The following is a 17017-nucleotide window of genomic DNA, read 5'->3' on the forward strand; positions in this document are numbered from 1 at the left end:
AATAGTACATTATTTAATATCTCACACCTATAATCGCAGCTACTCAGGAGGTGAAGGCAGGAGGATTGCCAGTTTGAAGCCAGCCCTAGCAATGTAGTGAGTAACGATAAGAGTAATGTAGTGGTAAATGGCTCTGGATTCAATCCCAGTATCATACAAACAAACAAACTTTTATTTAGGTACTGTTTGGTAAATCCCTGCCCTTTGCTGATAAGTGATATAAAGAGACAAGAGACAGATGAATACTGTAGTTAGAGCTGAGCATGGTGACACATGTCTGTAACCCCTGTGGCTCATGAGGCTGAGACAGGAGGATCACGAGTTGAGGCCAGCCTCAGCAACTGAATGAGAACCTGTCTCAAAATAAAAAATGGGATGAGAATGTAGCTTAGTGATAGAGGAATCCCCAGTAAAAAACACACACACACACACACACACACACACAAATTGTAGTTAAAACCCAGGGCCTATGGGCTGGGGATGTGGCTCAAGCGGTAGTGTGCTTGCCTGGCATGCGCGCGGCGCTGGGTTCGATCCTTAGCACCACATACAAATAAAGATGTTGTGTCCGCCGAAAACTAAAAAATAAATATTAAAAAATTCTCTCTCGGGGCTGGGGATGTGGCTCAAGCGGTAGCGCACTCGCCTGGCATGCGTGCGGCCCGGTTTGATCCTCAGCACCACATACAAAAAAAACAGATGTTGTGTCCACCGAAAACTAAAAAAATAAAAATAAACATTAAAAAATTATCTCTCTCTCTCTTTAAAAAAAATCTCTCTCTTTTTTTTTAAGAGAGAATGAGAGAATGAGAGAGGAGAGAGAGAGAGAGAGAGAGAGAGAGAGAATTTTTAATATTTATTTTTTAGTTCTCGGCGGACACAACATCTTTGTTGGTATGTGGTGCTGAGGATCGAACCTGGGCCGCACGCATGCCAGGCAAGGGCGCTACCGCTTGAGCCACATCCCCAGCCCCCTCTCTCTCTCTTTAAAAAAAAAAAAAAAAAAAAAAAAAAAAAAACCCAGGGCCTAGCACTGGGAGTGTAACTTAGTGGTAGAAAACTACCCTACACATGCACTAGGCCCAGGGTTCTATCCCCAGCACTGAAACAAAGAAAGAAAGAAAACAGGATTTATGTACTTCTGAGTACTTCCATTTATTGGGAAGAGTTAAAGAAACTCTAATGTTGCCAAATTGTTTTTTAGTCATCTAAAATGAAAAAATTTTGTTAAGAATCCTGAAACATTTTAGATAGTTATGAGCAGACAAAAAAAGAATATATTATGTACTATTCCTGGTTATTTATAAATTGTACTTAGTACGCATTTAGATGTATGTGAACTGAAAATATTTGCAGTGTGTTTACCAAAGTAGAAAAATCTAAAAGAAGGGTTTTGAAATAGCCATTACAATTTTTTATTCTCTCTGATAGAGTTTGAAATGTGCCTGAATAAGATTAAAAAGAACATCTGGCCAGTTGCAGTGGCTCATACCTATAATCTCAGCAGCTCAGGAGGCTTAAGCAGGAGTGTTGTAGGTTCAATGTCAGCCTCAGCAACTTAACAAGATCCTGTCTCAAAATAAAAAATAAAAAAGGGCTGCAAGTGTGGCTCAGTTAAGTGTCCCAGGATGCAGGGTGGGGTGGAAAACTTCTGATTGTTTCTAAACTCAATCATATTTCTATGATATAAATATAAAGCTCTATGCTTTAATATTTATCTTTCTTTCGCTCTCTCCCTCTTTTTTTTTTTTTTTTTTTTTTTGTAGTGCTGACGATGTTAGGCAAGTACTCTGCATGTGAGGCAAGCACTCTACCAACAGAGCTATATCCCCCTCACTTTAATATTCTTAACATGATTGTGGTTTTATTTAAGTAATTTCTGATCTCTGTTCTGCACTTTCACCCTGCAGTTTATCATTCAAATCACTGAAACAGTTCTCCTTTTAAAGAGCAAATGCAAGCTGGTGCTGTGGCACAAGCCGGTAATCCCAGTGGCTCAGGAGAGTTCAAAGTCAATCTCAGCAACAGCGAGGTGCTAAGTGTATTTTATGTCTCTAAGTAAAATACAAAATAGGGCTGGGGATGTGGCTCAGAGGTCAAATGCTCCTGAGCTCAATCCCCAGTACCGAAAAGAGAGACAGACAATTCAATCATGCCAATTCTTTGCTTAACTGTATCAGGGTATCAGTCTTAGAATCAAGTCCACAAATCTTGACATGGCACAAATACCCTTCTGTCCAGCTGTGGCCTGCCTCCACTCAGGCTACTTGGTCCCATGCTCACCATGCTTTAGTCATGCTGAATTCTTGGTAATTCTTTTGGAACATGCTCTTTTTTACTGTTGGTGCCATTCTTTCCTCCATGATTTAATACTTTAGGTAAAATAGAAATACCTTAGGGAAGTCTTATTTCATCCCTAAATTTGACTAGTCTGCCTATTACCAGAAAAGGAATTAGTTGGACTAAGGTGGTAGTTGTAGGGAAGAGAGAAGTGACAGAGATACAAGTAGGAATACTCCAAGCTGAGGGAAGGCCAACGATAAGAAGTGGGGAAGGAGAAGTAAGCCCTTGTTAGCCAGTTTAAAGATCTGAACTGCCAAGCACTGTGGCACGTGCCTATAATCCCAGTAACTTGGGAGGCTGAGGCAGAAGGATTACAAGTTTCAGGCCAGCTTCAGCAACTTAGAACCTATCTCAAAATAAAAAGAGCAGTTATGGGTCTGGGATTGTAGCTTAGTGGTAGAACATTTGCCTGGCCTGTGTGAGGCACTGGGTTCGATCCTCAGCACCACATAAAAAAATAAAATAAAGGTATTGTCCCTATCTACAAGTTAAAAAAAAAAAGTTCTTCTCTTTAAAAAAGGCGGGGGGGAGGGGGGGAGGCATGGGTTTGATCCTTAGTACCACAAAAAAATAAAGAAAAATTTGGATTTTGTTCAGTGGCCAGTGGAATACAATTGAACCAGTGTCAGAGGGGGCAGGATAATATGTTTATTCTATAAACATCATTCTTGGGCTGGGGGTGTAGTTCAGTGATAGAGCAAGTGCTCTGAGTTCTATCCCCAGCACCACAAAACAAACAAACAAAAAAACCCACTCTCATGACAGGGCCCAAGGGCATCAGATTCTCAGGGTCCTCTATAGATGCCAATCCAGGCTAGAATCTTCTCAGGGAAAGAGGGAAATAGAGGCTGTGAAGAAAGCACTCTGTTCTAGAACAGAGTCTCCTGAATGCTAGAAGAGAAGGTTCAATAGTCCATGTCAATGTGGGCAGGGGGTGTATACCACAGTCGTCATGTGGTGAATTGTAATTTTTTTGTATTTAGTGCAAGATACTGCACGGTCCCAGAGTGACCTGATATTTGAGGCAGTGCAAGAGAAAAGCAATGTGGAGCAAGCTATTCTTGAGATACAGAAGAAATTTGAAACTGTAAGTGTAAACCCCAACCTTTTCACTAAGACTCAGAAAATTACCTTTAAAGTTGTGAAATTTTGGGCTGGGGTTGTGGCTCAGCAGTAGAGTACTCGCCTAGCACATACAAGGCTCTAGGTTCAATCCTCAGCACCACATAAAAACAAATAAATAAAATAAAGGTATTTTATTTATTTGTTTTTATGTAAAATACAAAATAGGGCTGGGGATGTAGCTACAACTAAAAACTAAAAAAAAAAAAAAAAAGTTGTGAAATTTCAGCAAAGACCAGAGGTCTGCACAAGCTTATTAGAAAAGAACTTGGGTATAGGCTATTTTCCTTCCCCAGGGTTCCTTGGTAGGATGTAGGGCCCAGGATTCTGCTCCAGAGTATAGTTATCCTTACCATGTGAGGAACCCTGAAAGGGACATGACTTTGTCCAGTGGTTTGTTCTCACATTTTATTGTGTACTCTGACTTATATTCCATCACTCTCTTTTTCTCACTGCTTTTCCCCAGAGTCAAGCAGAGTTTATAGAAATGAAATCCAACCTGGAGAACCTGGAAGTTTTAGTTGCCCAGCAGAGTAAGGACTTCCAGCAACTGTGTGAACAGCTAGACCAGCTGAATGTGCCCAGTGTCCTAGCAGAACTGAAGAGATTGATCTTGGTGCCTCAGATACCTGAGCATGTGAAAGACAACACTTCTCAGACTTCACCAAGTCTGACCCAGAGCCTCAATTTCACCAGGCAGGAAAAATATGCCTCTGAGGAGATGGTTATGTGGCAGGCCCAGGCTCACACTGCTGCAGGAAACCCAAGTACAGGCTCCCTAGTGACTAGGGAATTTGGTATCATGGGTGAGGGAGCAAAGGGTGATGCTCTCCAGAAAGAGGTTGCACTGCCAGCCCTTTGGCCTTGTAAAGGAAATGAGCATGTAAAGGACAAGTCAGTACAGACTAATTGCAAAAATTGGGCAATTACTAAAGCAGATTCCAAGAACCATGGCTCCAGAATCCCAGGCCATAAAGTTCTTGGTGACAGTGACCTGCTTTACCAAGGAAATTCACAGCTCATATCCCTGGATTTACACAACTTTGCAATGAGCATTAAGAATCTCTGCCCAGAATATCAAACAAAAAGCATATTCTCTTGTGCCCCTAGTGAACAGTTGGAAACTGAACAGAAAGGCAGGACTGTAGAAAGAGGGAGGAAATGCAAAAGGCAGCTGACCAGGGAAACCCAGAGAGGCAGGTTTGCAAGGAAGAGAGAACAAACCCCAAGTAAGACCTGTATTTTCAATTATAAATATCAGAATCCCCACTCTCCAGTTTCTGATGAACGAATTCCCCCTACGGAGCAGCAGGAACCCCTTGCTCAGCCTCTGCATCTGCGGGGTCCCAGAAGCTCCACAAAATCAGTCTGCCATGTTCTGGGAGGAACTGTCAAGTCCAGTAAAATAGCACCAGCAGTGCAAGAGAGCCTCTCAAAGTTTCCTGAATGTTCTTCCCAAAACAAAGATCTGCATTCCAGTAGCTCCCAGGGGGACCACCAAATGCGCTGGTTCAGTGACCTCAACCTTGGAAATTCAGAGTCTCCTCCATGCAAGGAGACAGGGAAGAATTTGCTCTATGACCTGGGTTTTGATAGCAGTGATGATGACTTCTGACCATCCAACAGTGACTTCAGTTGGTTTATTGAGCTCAGGTAGAAAGACAAATTGGAGAATTCTTGACTGGTTGATAGGGTGAGAGGCCTTGCTAGGAAGGGCTCAGTGGGAGGCAGGGGTAGGATCAACTCTCTGGGTATCAGATTTTGCCTATGACAAGGGCATAACAGACAAATGCATCCTTAATTATTGGAATGAAATGTAGAGACAGTGGTCTCCAGTGGTGATAAATATGAAACAACAGCCTGGTGGTGGGGGCATTGGGAGAGAGGGTACTTGGTGAAAGTGGGGAGAGCTTCCTTGAATATTGTGTAGCAGAGGGGCTCTCATGAAACTGGTACTGTGGCAACATGACTCCCAAACATCATATTTATCATCTTCAAAATATTGCCTGCACATGATCAATACCTTTCCAGACCTTGGGATTTTTTTCTATCTTGATCTAGTTATATTAGGATTTTCATTGTTTAACCAGTGGGCATTTTATACAGGACACACTAAGTCAGTCTTCTGCTGAACAGTATTAAGGCTGCCAATGAAAGAGAGGTAATATGCACAAAAACTACTGTTCAGAGCACTATAGTTCTAAGCCACATACATAAGATTTTCTTCCGTGTTTCTTTTGTAATAAAAAAATATAAAACCTTTAAAAAGTATGTATTTTTTTCATTAAGTTTATTGAACTGACCCCCCAGTTCAATTTTTTCTAAAATTTAAGAAAACAAATTGACAAGATACCATATTTTTATTTTCTAAGGCTCTCATAGATGATTTGAATAAACAACACCCCATTCAAACTGGTTTTTTATCCTATTTTCTAAGAAAGTGAAAATCCTCATGGGATGAAAAATTTCAAGGATTTGTCCATTTCCAGTACAACTCAGTGGCCTCAGTGTAAATGACACTAACTTTAAAACCTAACCCTAACTCAGTAACACCAGGGCCACTAGGCTGCAGACTGAGTTGCCAAAAGACTGTTTCAGAAAGCAGTCATTCTTGATTTTTTATTCTTTATTTTCAGGGAGGTGTGTCCCATAAAAATTTGGAGGAGTTGAATTTGCCTGTGACAGACACCCTTGACATGGGTGTCAGACACCAGCCTAAGCTGTTCTCACTCTCATTTTCAGACCAAGGGCCTCCTGTGGTCTGTACTGGGACCCATGGTCAATCACAGTAATTTTCTGAGGCCAAGAAGTTCAGGTATGGGTTCTGCCTCAAGCTGCCCTGGCCTCTTCTTCTTGTGGGCTACATTGGCTGTCTGCTCACCCGCCCTCTGTGGATTCCATTGCCTCCCCTGATGATTTTCATTGCTAGTGCAAAGAAAGTATGGGAGGAAGAAGTCCAGCCACACCAAGTTTCATCAATTCCCAGAGTGACTACAGGTGCCTATTAAGTGTTAAGATGGCCCTATACTCTAAATTGAACAGTTTAATATATAGTCATTTTAATTCAAAGTTGAGACCCTAATGAGAGAACACCATCAGTATTTTTGACTGTGGTCCTTCTGCCCCCACCCAGTACTGAAAATTGGACCCAGGTGTTCTCTACTACTGAGCTACATCCCCAGCCTTTTGTATTTTTTTAGACTGTCTTGCTAAATTGCCAAAACTGGCCTTCAAATTTGCAATCCTGCCTTAGTCTCTGCAGTAGCTAGGATTACAGGCCTCTGTCACCATGCTCAGCAACAGTGGCCTTCTTGAAGGGTCTAACTTGAGAATGCCAAAGAAGGATACTCTGTTCTTTGATTCTGCTATGAGTTATGATACTCTGTATTTCTTCAGAAGTATTTCACTTGGTGTACTGAAGTCAAAGTTCGGAGTGATTCAGTGTTCCACAAGTTAGGTGTTTTTGTAGGATGAGCAATAAACTTATATCCTAACAAAGCTAGGTTAATTAAAATTACACTGTTTGTCTTTGCTGATCATCAGGAAAGGATATTCTGTTTCTTAATTTTATTCCTAAGGCCTTTTTTTCTTCTTAATTAACTTCTGTGATTCCTGCCAGACTTGGTGAGCGTGACACAGCCCAGGCATGTCCCTGGAGCATGCATCATTTTTGGCTCTTCATATGCTTCTAGCTACATAGGTGGAGGTGGTAGGTGGGTGGTCTATGGGCCAGAGCCTGAGAGCCTCCCACAGGCTCCTCCCTCTGTTACAACTGCATATACAACCAAGAATAAAAATGAAGCTAACTGCAGCACCTGATTGACATTCCAGGATCAATTTAAATGTCATCTATAGAAAAGCTGTTCATGACCTCCCTACTCACCTCCCATTACACTGTTTTGTCTCAGTGTGCCATCTGAAATTATGTGTTAATTTGTGTATTTGTGTTTCATTTGCCTTGCACAAGAATATTAACTCCAAAAGAGCAGTATCTTCCCTGTCCCTGCTGTGTCCCCAGTATTCAGGAGAATGCCTGACACTAGTACACACTTAATAAGTACTTATGCAAACAGTTCCTTGAAAAGTACAGCCTTTCTATAGCATTTGTTTGCAGTTCCCCTTTTCTGTGTTTTTGTCTGTTTTTGGTGCCAGGGATTGAACTCGGGGGCACTTGACCATTGAGCCGCATCCCCAGCTCTTATTGATTTGCTTAGGGCCTTGCTAAGTTTCTGAGGCTGTTTGAACTCATGATCCTCTGCCTCAGCCTCCCTAGTTGCTGGGATTACAGGCATGCACCACCACGCCCAGCGTTTCTTGTTTGCCTCTGGAAGCTTCCAAAGGGCTCCTGATGAGGGGTCTTCTGCAAGATGTCCATTTCTGTCTCCTAATAACTTCTCTCACCCAAATATCCAGAACACAATGGCTTCCCTGTCCTCAAAAATATTAGTGAACTGAGTCCTACAAAGTTTGGGTAGTTTTGAAATTTCTTTATACCAGGCCTTAGGCCAAAATTCTTGATCAAATCAGGCATTTTCCAGACAGCCTAGGATAGAGTCCTTCCACACTAGGGTTGGGATCCATTGTCAGATTTCCTGAGTAAAATTTTGTTCCTTCTGTAAATATTTAGCTAGAACCTAAATATTAATGTTCTTCCACCAATTCCAAGGAGAAAGAAAACTGCCAGAACCTGAAATGGTCTCAGGATGACACAACACAGCCTTTTCAATAATTATCTATGATCAGGTGCACTGGCTTCCCAAGCATCCCCTTCTTTGCATGACTCTTTCATTGTTTTTTGCTACCATATTAAGCATCTTGTAACTCAGAGCAGTATCATTCTGACGACAGACAGGTGTCTAGCTATTTCAGGTGAGATTGACCTGAGTTAGGCCCCTTTTGCAAATCCTCTTCATCAGTCTTTCTGGAATGTTATCGGCTCACAAGTCCACTGGGAGCAGGATGGTGTTCCTGTTCTATTGGTTTATTACAGGGTACAAAGATAAAGGATAGGCCCCCATACTGTCTGCTCTCCTGACCCCTTTGGAATCTTCTCTGGGATTGAAAGGGTCCAGGAGAATGCCACCAAGCCAGGGCAGGTTGGCCATTCTCCAACTGAGGGGAGTAGGAGGCAGAGCAAGAGGAATCCTGAGACTTGGAGATGAGAATATAGGTTCCAGTGCCCAGTGGTGCTGTCTCTCTAGCATACAGAAAAAGGCATGCTAAAAGTGTCCTGGTGCTTACCTGGCAAGAGTTCTGAGTCTAGAACAGATCCATGTGCCATTTGGATAGGATGAGGTCAAGGTTATAGTTTCTAGCTCTCAACTGTCTCTCTCTGCCCCTACTGGACTTCATTCTTGTCTTATTCCTGTCCTTGTTCCTTGTCCTCTTTCCTTGTTGTGTCATTCCTTCCTCAGCCTTCCCCTCCAGCCCTTCAGCTTTTCCTTTCTAGGAGCCTCTACAGACGAACTCCTACCTTAAGTATTTACTTGTTTATGAATTTTATCAATCTGCTTATAATAAAGTTGGTTTATAGTGACTTTGACATACTGGTGGGATGTGGCCACGGGATCTTCATAGACTTAGATGGGCCCAGATTCTCATATGCTTTGTGCTGTAATTTAAACTTGCAGTTTGCAGGTTCCAAAGCTCCTATTTATTCTTCAATCTGCCTTGCTTCTATTTTGATTCTGGTAATACAAATTACAGTTTGGTGTTTCCACGGAAACAATTCAGTGATTGTTTGGCTTGCCAAGATGAACTGCAGGGAGGGAAGCCAGTAATGTAAAACATTTAAGAGTTTCTCAGACATGATCAAGGTCAACTATCATATCTCCTTGAGAATGCTTTGGTCCTAGCTCCCTGAAAACCTAAGGAAGTTTTATTAAATTATATGTTCTAGGCATCTATCTCTGCTCCAGTTAAATTCCTGAAGAACTCCCCATATCTGTTCTGAGAAGTTGAGCACACATCTGCCCATAATATTGATGTGGATGACAAATGTAGGAAGGTCTCCTTGGAGCACATCAGAGAACCAGGGATGCAATGGCAGGAGTGGATGTCAATAGGGAGATGAGGAGCCCAAGTGCTAATCTGGAGACTGGCATGTCAGAGGCTCATGCTTCAACCTGCATGGCCCAATAGCTATTCCTACAGTGAGAAAAAGTCCCTTGTTCTGGGATCCTAGGATGAATTACCTATTTGGTAATCTGCAATTTTCATATAAAGCCTTTCTTAAAATAGAAGTATACCTGTCTTCTGGCCAGGGGAGAGCCTGAACCCTCCTTCCTCCCCCTCCTTGGGTTGGGTCCTCATATCCAAGGGCCACAATCTCCACCCTAGGCAGAAAGAAAAAAATTTTTCAAATCTTCTCATTGAAGTTTTCTATAGTTAGATCTTGATCACCATGAGCAGGAGCCACTTCCTCCTCTGCAATGCCCTGCCTAGGGATGGATCAGACCTGAATCAGTTAATTGAGCTCCTAAGAAATTGCTTTGTGAGCTGGGTGCTGTGGCACACACCTGTAATCCCAGTGGCTCAGGAGGATGGTGAGTTCAAAGCTAGCTAGCCTCAGCAATGGCAAGGAGTTAGTGAGATCCTGTCTTTAAATAAAATACAAAATAAGGCTGGGGATGTGGCTTAGCAGTTGAGTGCTCCCAAGTTCAATCCCTGGTGTAACTTCCCCCGCCCCCCCCAAAAAAAATTATTCTGAATCCTAGTGCACCCAACCTAAAGATCCAGCACCCTCAAGGAAGGGAGCCCCCTTGTTACAACAGTGTTGCCAAGGCCTCCTGTTGTGACCCCATGACTTTCTACCCAGTACTTAGATACTGGGCTGATTGGGTCTGGCAGGTATTGATGAGGATACCCATGGCTAGTTGATTGTAAAAACAACTTTAGGGCTGGGAATGGAGCTCAGTGGTAGAACACTAGCTTAGCTTGTTCATACAAAACCCTAGGTTTTATCCCTAGACCATGAAAAAGCAAAACCAAAAAGCTTTAATTTCTTTTTACAGAGGTGATACAGGTTACAGATAAATTAGAAAATACAAAAAAGACTATACTCCTTATTGCCCCTCATAACAGGGTTTTGATCATACATATTCTCAAAGACCTGGGATCTATTGCAATTTTTTGTTAAAAACATTTAAAAATTTGGAATAATTTTAGACTTACAGAAAAATTGACAAAGATATGAGCTCATATATACCTTTCACCAGGGCTAACATCTTACAGAACTGTGGTATGTGTGTCAAAACTAGGAAATTGACGTTTTGACATTATTTGGATTTCATCAGTTTTTCTATTAATGTCCTCTTTCTGTTCTAGGATGCAGTCCAGAATTGCACATTTTGTTTAGTCATTGTCTCTCTTTAGTACCTACTTATTTGTGAGAGTTTTTGAGTCCTTGTTTTCCATGACCTTGACTTGAGTTCTGGCCAAGGGGATCCTGTAGCATGTCCTCCAATTTTAGTTATCTGACATTTGTCTCATGGTTACGCACTGGGTGGGGATATAGGTTTTGGTGAATACCATAAGGTGAAGCACTCCAACTCCTGTTGGGTTATGTGTAACATCCACATGACACCATTGATGTTAAATCACTTGGTTAAGGTGGTGCCTTCAGGCTTCTCACTGTACCTTTACAATTTTTCTTTCCTTTAGGTATTGGGAAAAAGTCACTAAGTCCAGCTCAACCATAAGAGGTGGTAGGGGGGTAAGGAGGTAGGGTAAGGTAATTGAGCTCCTCCTCCTCTATGAGTATTCATATGTGCTGGTTTGAGATCTGCTTTTATGAAATTAAATGGCCTGACATCTATTCAGATCATTCATTCTTCACCTAAGCAAGGGCAGCCAAGGATGCTGTGAGCACTAAGAACCTGACCTCCAACTCCATAGGCTGTGAGTGCTTATCGAGCATGCTGCCTTCTGTAGGCACTGAGTGGCAAGTAGCCTAAGAAGAGCCTCTGGTTAGCTAGCCTGTCCTCTTCTCCTGCCCCAAGCAGGGCAGTGCCAGTGGCTATAAGTAGGTGGCAACAAATGAACACCCACTAGGGAGGCCAAAAGTACAAAGTGGCCAGAGTCCAGCTGCACCATAGTTTTGAGGGCACAGTCAGGTGCTGGGCTGAGCTCTACTAAGGAGTGGGTAGTGTGTCTGTGATCTCTGCCTTCAAGCCCAAAGAATCACCAGATTTGTGGTGAAAGTATGTGACTGTAGCCTGCTAATTAGACCTATTCCAGGGTCACTGGCCTAGAAGCTGACTTAGTGGGCAGTTACTCAGCCACCAGCCTTTACCCAAGTTCTGATCTGTTCAACACAGTGCCAGCCTCCCCAGTCCCATCTTCCCTTATTAGCTGGGAAGATAGGCATGTCCCTGAGACTCAGTTTCTGGGAAATATAAAAACTTGCCCAACAGTTTATTAGTTTTCCTGAGAAGACAACATGGTTTTAAAATTTTGTGTAAATAATTTCTGGTGATGTCTTTTTTTTCTAGGGGTGGGTGGCATCGGAGTTCAGCCCTGCTATGCTTTTGCTGTTAGGCTGACCTCGGAGTGCAGGAGCCTGGCCCTTCCTTCATTCACTGCCCTGTCTTGGCCCAGCAGGGTCACTGCCATGGAATCCACCCATGGTAGCCAGACCTGCAGAGGGATGGATGGATGAGATGTAGGTACAGATCCTGTATCTATCCCTCTCCTCCTACCCTCATCTGGGGCCCAGGTGTCTGTGTGGGGGTACATGGTAGGGAGGCCTCATGGGAACATCCTGTTAGGAGGGAATCTGCCAGCAACTCTGCCGCCAGAAAGAAACCTCGAAGAGGCTACTCTCTGAACTGAGCAGGTAGTTTGGGACATGAAGAGGCCATGGGGCATATGTAAGAAACAGGGAGCTATGTGTGCAAGGGGAGCCAAATATGTAAGGGGATCAGAGCATCCACACCAAGGTCTAGCTTATTGCGGATTCTTCTGCATAGGCTGAGCTGGCCTAGGGGTGGGCTGGTACCAGGGGTTGTACAAAGCCCATTCTGGATATAGCTCCCATACTTTTTCAAGGGCCCAGGAAATAAAGAATACCAAGAGATGCAGCAGAGATGCAACCCATACCTACCTTTAGGACTAGGTATACTGAATATTAATCAAAAACAAAACACTTTCAAAACACTGAGTAAAAAAAAAAAATATGAAATATCTCAAAGCAACAGAATACAAAAACTGGGCTCTCAGCCCAAAAAGGGACACAACTGAAGTTTAAAAAAGGGTGTGGTAATTCAGCTTCTGCTGGCCCTCTAAAAATGCAGCTCCTGATGATCACTGTGGCTGCTTCTGCATAGAGTACTTGATGGCAGCCTCTACTGTAAAGAATCAAAGCTAAAAGCAACTCTCCTTACTCAATTTGGTATTTAAAAGAGGTCATCAAGTTGTAGTCCTCTTCCAAATCCAGAACAGTCTCGACAATATTCTGATCATCAAAAGCCTGCTTAAGGCTGCCAGTGTCTACATCTGAGGACTTCTGAGGGCTCTCGTCCACAAGCAGGGCCCAGGCTTCCTCCTTGAAGGGTGAATCTTGGCAGTGACCACACATACGGTTTAATTCATTTTCAAATTCTAGTTTTCCAGCCAATTCTTCAATAGTTCGGATGCTTGTATGGTCTTAAAGATAAAAACACTCAGCTTTACAATTCCAAGGAGAGGTTTCTAAAGACATTTCAGGCACCAGTTAAAAACCACAAGTGTGAGAGATTGGGCAGAGCTGGGCATTCTTACCCCAGGGCAGACAGGTTGCCAGACTGAATGCCAAAGTAAGGTGGGCTTGGTGTATTCCTTTCAGACACAAACGTTTATCCATCCCCAACTAACTGCCAGTTCCTAAGTTTTAAGTGGAAAGACATAGAAATGCACACACTTGTCTTGGCTCTCAGGGAACTCCCTAATACAGATGAAAAGACATGGTGTGAAACAAAAAAGGTCTTCAGGGGAATCAAAATGCTGCCTGCTGCTGGTGAGGGCCAAGGAGATGGTGGGCAGAGGCAGTGATGATTTCAGTTATCTCCTGGGGCTACTGTAGGAGACTTAGTCCACTAAGTCACAGGCTGGCCGAGGTTTTATAGCCTAAGGTGAGTACCACCCCTCTGTCAGGCTTCCCTCCCATCCTTCATAACCTGGAGATCAGCTTCAAGCAGCACTCAAGACTATACACCCCTTAACTAGAACTATTTGTCCACTGTGTAATATGAATCATTTAAAAAGTCATACAGCCAGGCACAGTGGCACATGTCTATAATCCCAGCAACTCAAGAGGTTGAAGAAGTATGGCAAAGGTCAAAATCAGTCTCAGAAATTTAGTGAGATCCTTCCTTGGCAATGTAGAGACCCTGTCTCAAAATTAAAAAATAAAAGGACCGGGGACATAGCTCAGTGGTAAAGTACTCTTGGTTTCAATACCCAGTGTTAGAAAGCATGTCTGACAAACTGTATACTATTATGTTAACAGTGACTCTCTCTGGGTGGGGGGAAGTACAGGAGAGCTTTTGGCGTCAAATCTTTTTTTACTCAGCTGGACTCCTCTCTCTTCCTCCTCCTCCTCCTTTAAATTTTTAGTTGTAAATGGACACAGTACCTTTATTTTCATTTATTTATTTTTATGTGGTGATGGGGACAAACCCAGTATCTTACATGTGCCAGGCAAGTGCTCTACCACTGAGCTACATCCCCAGCCCCTCTCTCTTCCTCTTTGCCTATGTCCTGTTTACTTCGGATCTAAGCTCAAGGACCAAGTCATGGAGGCTGGCATCCTTTGCCTTCAGGGACTCAATAATTAGACATTTATGAAATGACCTGATTGACGTGTGACCTCACTAGGTTATCAGTTCTGTGAAGAAAGGGAGAGGGTTTGACTAATTTGCTGCTCTATGCAGAGTCTATTGTGAGTAGAACAAATCCACCAAATATGGAAAATGAAAAGTTCTTATCACCCAACTCCCTCTAAGACATATGGGCCCTCTGCCTGCATAAAGGACCTATTCTCCCAAGAAGACGATGGCCCAACCCTCTGTACTCACCAATCATATCCAGCAGATCCTTTGTGACTTCTTGGCTAGAATTGTTGAGCGGCATGTTTGAGTCAACTTTCAAATCTCTCTCCATATCTTTCCTGTAGCCCCAGGAGGGGGGAAAAAGGTGGGGAATTAGATCCTCTTTCAAGAAAATATTGGAGGGGAAAATGTTAGATTACTGTTGACTTTAAATTGTCATTTATGCTGTGATTACAGAATAATCAGTCTGTTAATCAGTGAAGAAATTGACTAATAGCATTATCATAATGACTCACAAGCATCACAGTCTGCATTAATGCTTATGAACATCAATACAAATACTTGAGGAGTTTAGCTTTTATTCCACTGGGCAGCCAAGATGGCAGGACTTTTTTTCCACCCTTTCAGTACTGGGTACTGATCCCAGGGGTGTGCTACCACTGAGCAACATTGCCAGTCTTTTGAATTTTTTGAAACAGAATCTTGCTAAATTTTCCAGGCTGGCCTTGAATTTGTACAATTTTCTTGCCTCAGCCTCCCAACCTGCTGGGATTACAGGTTTAAGGCACTGAACCCAGCATATATGGTTAGCCCTGCTCAAAGTCAAGGTGCTTGGGACCAGGCAGTTTGAGAAATCTAGGGGAGACTTAACCTGGTGACAGTTCAAAGACTTCAGGGTAGTGTAGGGGAGCAGAAGCAAAGACAACACTAGGAAGTAGGGCCCAGTAGGGTCCAGCCTTTGATTCAACTTCTCCCTAATGTAGACAAAAGAAGGTATTAAAGGTTCTAGTACCCCAAGTTCAAACACAACATGGAATTAAAAAAATTTAGGATTAAGATTTTTGTTTCTTCAGCATAAAAAAAAAACGAGGTCATTTTAAAAATTTTAACATTCATTACTCCTTTGAGTACTGCAAAGTCATTTCCATGACTGGTTTAACATCCAGAATTGACAACCAGGCCCTCAACCAAAACACATACACATATAACTTGTTTTCTGGGCTAAATTCTAGAGAATATTTGTGAGCTTCCCAAATAGTCCTGCAAATCCGAAGAGTAGGCATGAATTGACTCTAGGATCTTCAACAATTTTTTCAGAAACAAGAATCTTCTTAATTGTAGTTATTAAACTATCAAATCAGAATCACCTTAAACTTTCTTTTCTCCAGTTTTCCCCATCTCCTGCAGCTCTCCAAAACGGTCTTTCAGGTGCCAAAATGGAGGAGTGCATCAACACATTTTCCTTGCTGGCCAGAGGTTTTCTTTTGGGGCATAAAGCATGTGGTTTTGCATTAACAGGGACATGGTATGGCACAAAGGCAGGGTTCTCGTTCTCAGAAGCACAAGGGGCAGCAGCAAACAGGGCAGTAGAGGAGCAGGCTGCCAGAGGGTGTCCTCTACAGAGAAGCCTGTGCATAGGTAGGGAGAAGGAAAGCGATGTGGCACCTGGCTCTAGCCTCTGCAGGCCTGTGCACTCCTGGGAATGACTGACTCCTTCAAAGGCCCGGTCAATGGCTGCGGTCAGCTCCTTTCTGCATCTTCTTAGTTTTTCAGACATTTCCCCTAAAAGGGACCATGTCTTTATTATGTAATACATTGGAAATGCACAGAGTAACATGAGAATGAGGGTACAGAGGAGGCTGCCAATCAGCCTGAAAGGGGATCTTGCCACACCTTCCTTGGGGTTATCCCAGGCTACAGGACCGAGTGGGAAGACCCCCACCAGCTCCGCCTCCCTCCTGCCATGGCTCTTGGGAGGGACGCACCCCCACAACCATTCCCTGTCACTTTCCCCAGCCTCCCACACTTCTCCCCCAAGTCTATGCCACCATAGCCCACCCGTTTGCCCTGCCCCTGCTCCAACAGGCCATGGGACTCAGAAGCTCCAGCCCTATCCTCACCGAGCAGCGCGGAAACACCACAGCCCTCAACGGTCACTGCGCGTGCTGGACCGCGCGTGCTGGACCGCGCGTGCCCGAAGCCAGCGGTCCCAACCCCCACAGATTAGGTTAAAGGTCAGACAAAAAAGCCCGGACTACAATGTTCTTTAAACCCTTGTGGCCAGCAGGGGCAGCAAAGGCCTGGTACACAGAGGGAGGCAGGATAATGTAGGACACCAGAATGGGGGCAAGCGGCCAATTGTGGGGTTTCCAGAAGGGTCAGGGAGAAAACCAGGTCTGGAAAGGCCTATTATGAAAATGCATTACTCAAAACCACTGAATGAGAGCCCTTTTCCAGGCTTAACAAATTCCCATGAAGGTTCTGTTCTCAAGTCAACATGGACAAACAACTGGATACTGTACTCAGCAGTTTTGTGAAGAGACTTCTTTAAGGGGTGTCTGATAAAAGTTCCACACAGAATCTGTCTCAATTCATCAAAGATAGTGGGGGACAAAACATAACTGCTAGGTTCCACAGGAGGTTGACAGACCTCAATACTAAGTATTTTCATATCAGAAGGAAAGCTGGAAATTCCAAAACGACTCAAGAGAAACAAATGGGCTTCAGTGCTAATTTTAGAAAAT

General features: G+C 43.3%; 2 protein-coding genes across 4 annotated transcripts in view; one reads left to right on the forward strand and one right to left on the reverse strand.

Moving 5' to 3' along the window:
• IHO1 (interactor of HORMAD1 1) overlaps window positions 1-5471 on the forward strand; it is a 37146-nt gene extending 31675 nt beyond the window's left edge. For both annotated transcript variants that reach the window (XM_081302531.1, XM_081302532.1), the window contains 2 exons: window positions 3327-3430; window positions 3932-5471. In XM_081302531.1, coding sequence (XP_081158657.1) covers window positions 3327-3430; window positions 3932-5080 — 1253 coding nt within the window. In that variant the 3' untranslated portion in view covers window positions 5081-5471. The remainder of the gene's footprint in view (window positions 1-3326; window positions 3431-3931) is intronic.
• Window positions 5472-6563: 1092 nt separating this feature from the next.
• On the reverse strand, window positions 6564-16943 carry LOC308653826 (uncharacterized protein C3orf62). 2 transcript variants are annotated; one of them, XR_014023120.1, is made up of 4 exons: window positions 15641-16943; window positions 14520-14611; window positions 12569-13110; window positions 6564-12102 (listed from the first exon to the last, which is right to left on the reverse strand). XR_014023120.1 is itself a non-coding variant. In XM_081302560.1 (3 exons), the coding sequence occupies exons 1-3, from the start codon at window positions 16108-16110 to the stop codon at window positions 12845-12847; spliced, it is 828 nt and encodes a 275-aa protein (XP_081158686.1). In that variant the 5' UTR covers window positions 16111-16943; the 3' UTR covers window positions 6564-12844. The 2 variants fall into 2 exon arrangements, 1 of the variants encoding a protein (XP_081158686.1); XM_081302560.1 differs by having other exon boundaries at window positions 6564-13110.
• Between the last annotated feature and the right edge of the window lie 74 nt (window positions 16944-17017).

The sequence above is a fragment of the Spermophilus citellus genome, assembly GCF_964194105.1.
Source record: "Spermophilus citellus genome assembly, chromosome: 7".
Lineage (NCBI taxonomy): Eukaryota > Metazoa > Chordata > Mammalia > Rodentia > Sciuridae > Spermophilus > Spermophilus citellus.

What these genes read in the sequence shown, in the direction of transcription:
- LOC308653826 (XM_081302560.1), bottom strand. Translation starts at nt 16,110, where the DNA reads ATGTTACTCTGTGCATTTCCAATGTATTACATAATAAAGACATGGTCC. An exon ending in TGGAGAAAAGAAAGTTTAAG is followed by an intron (nt 14,612 to 15,640) that starts GTGATTCTGATT and finishes CTGGGGCTACAG; the next exon opens with GAAAGATATGGAGAGAGATT. An exon ending in GGATCTGCTGGATATGATTG is followed by an intron (nt 13,111 to 14,519) that starts GTGAGTACAGAG and finishes TTTATCTTTAAG; the next exon opens with ACCATACAAGCATCCGAACT.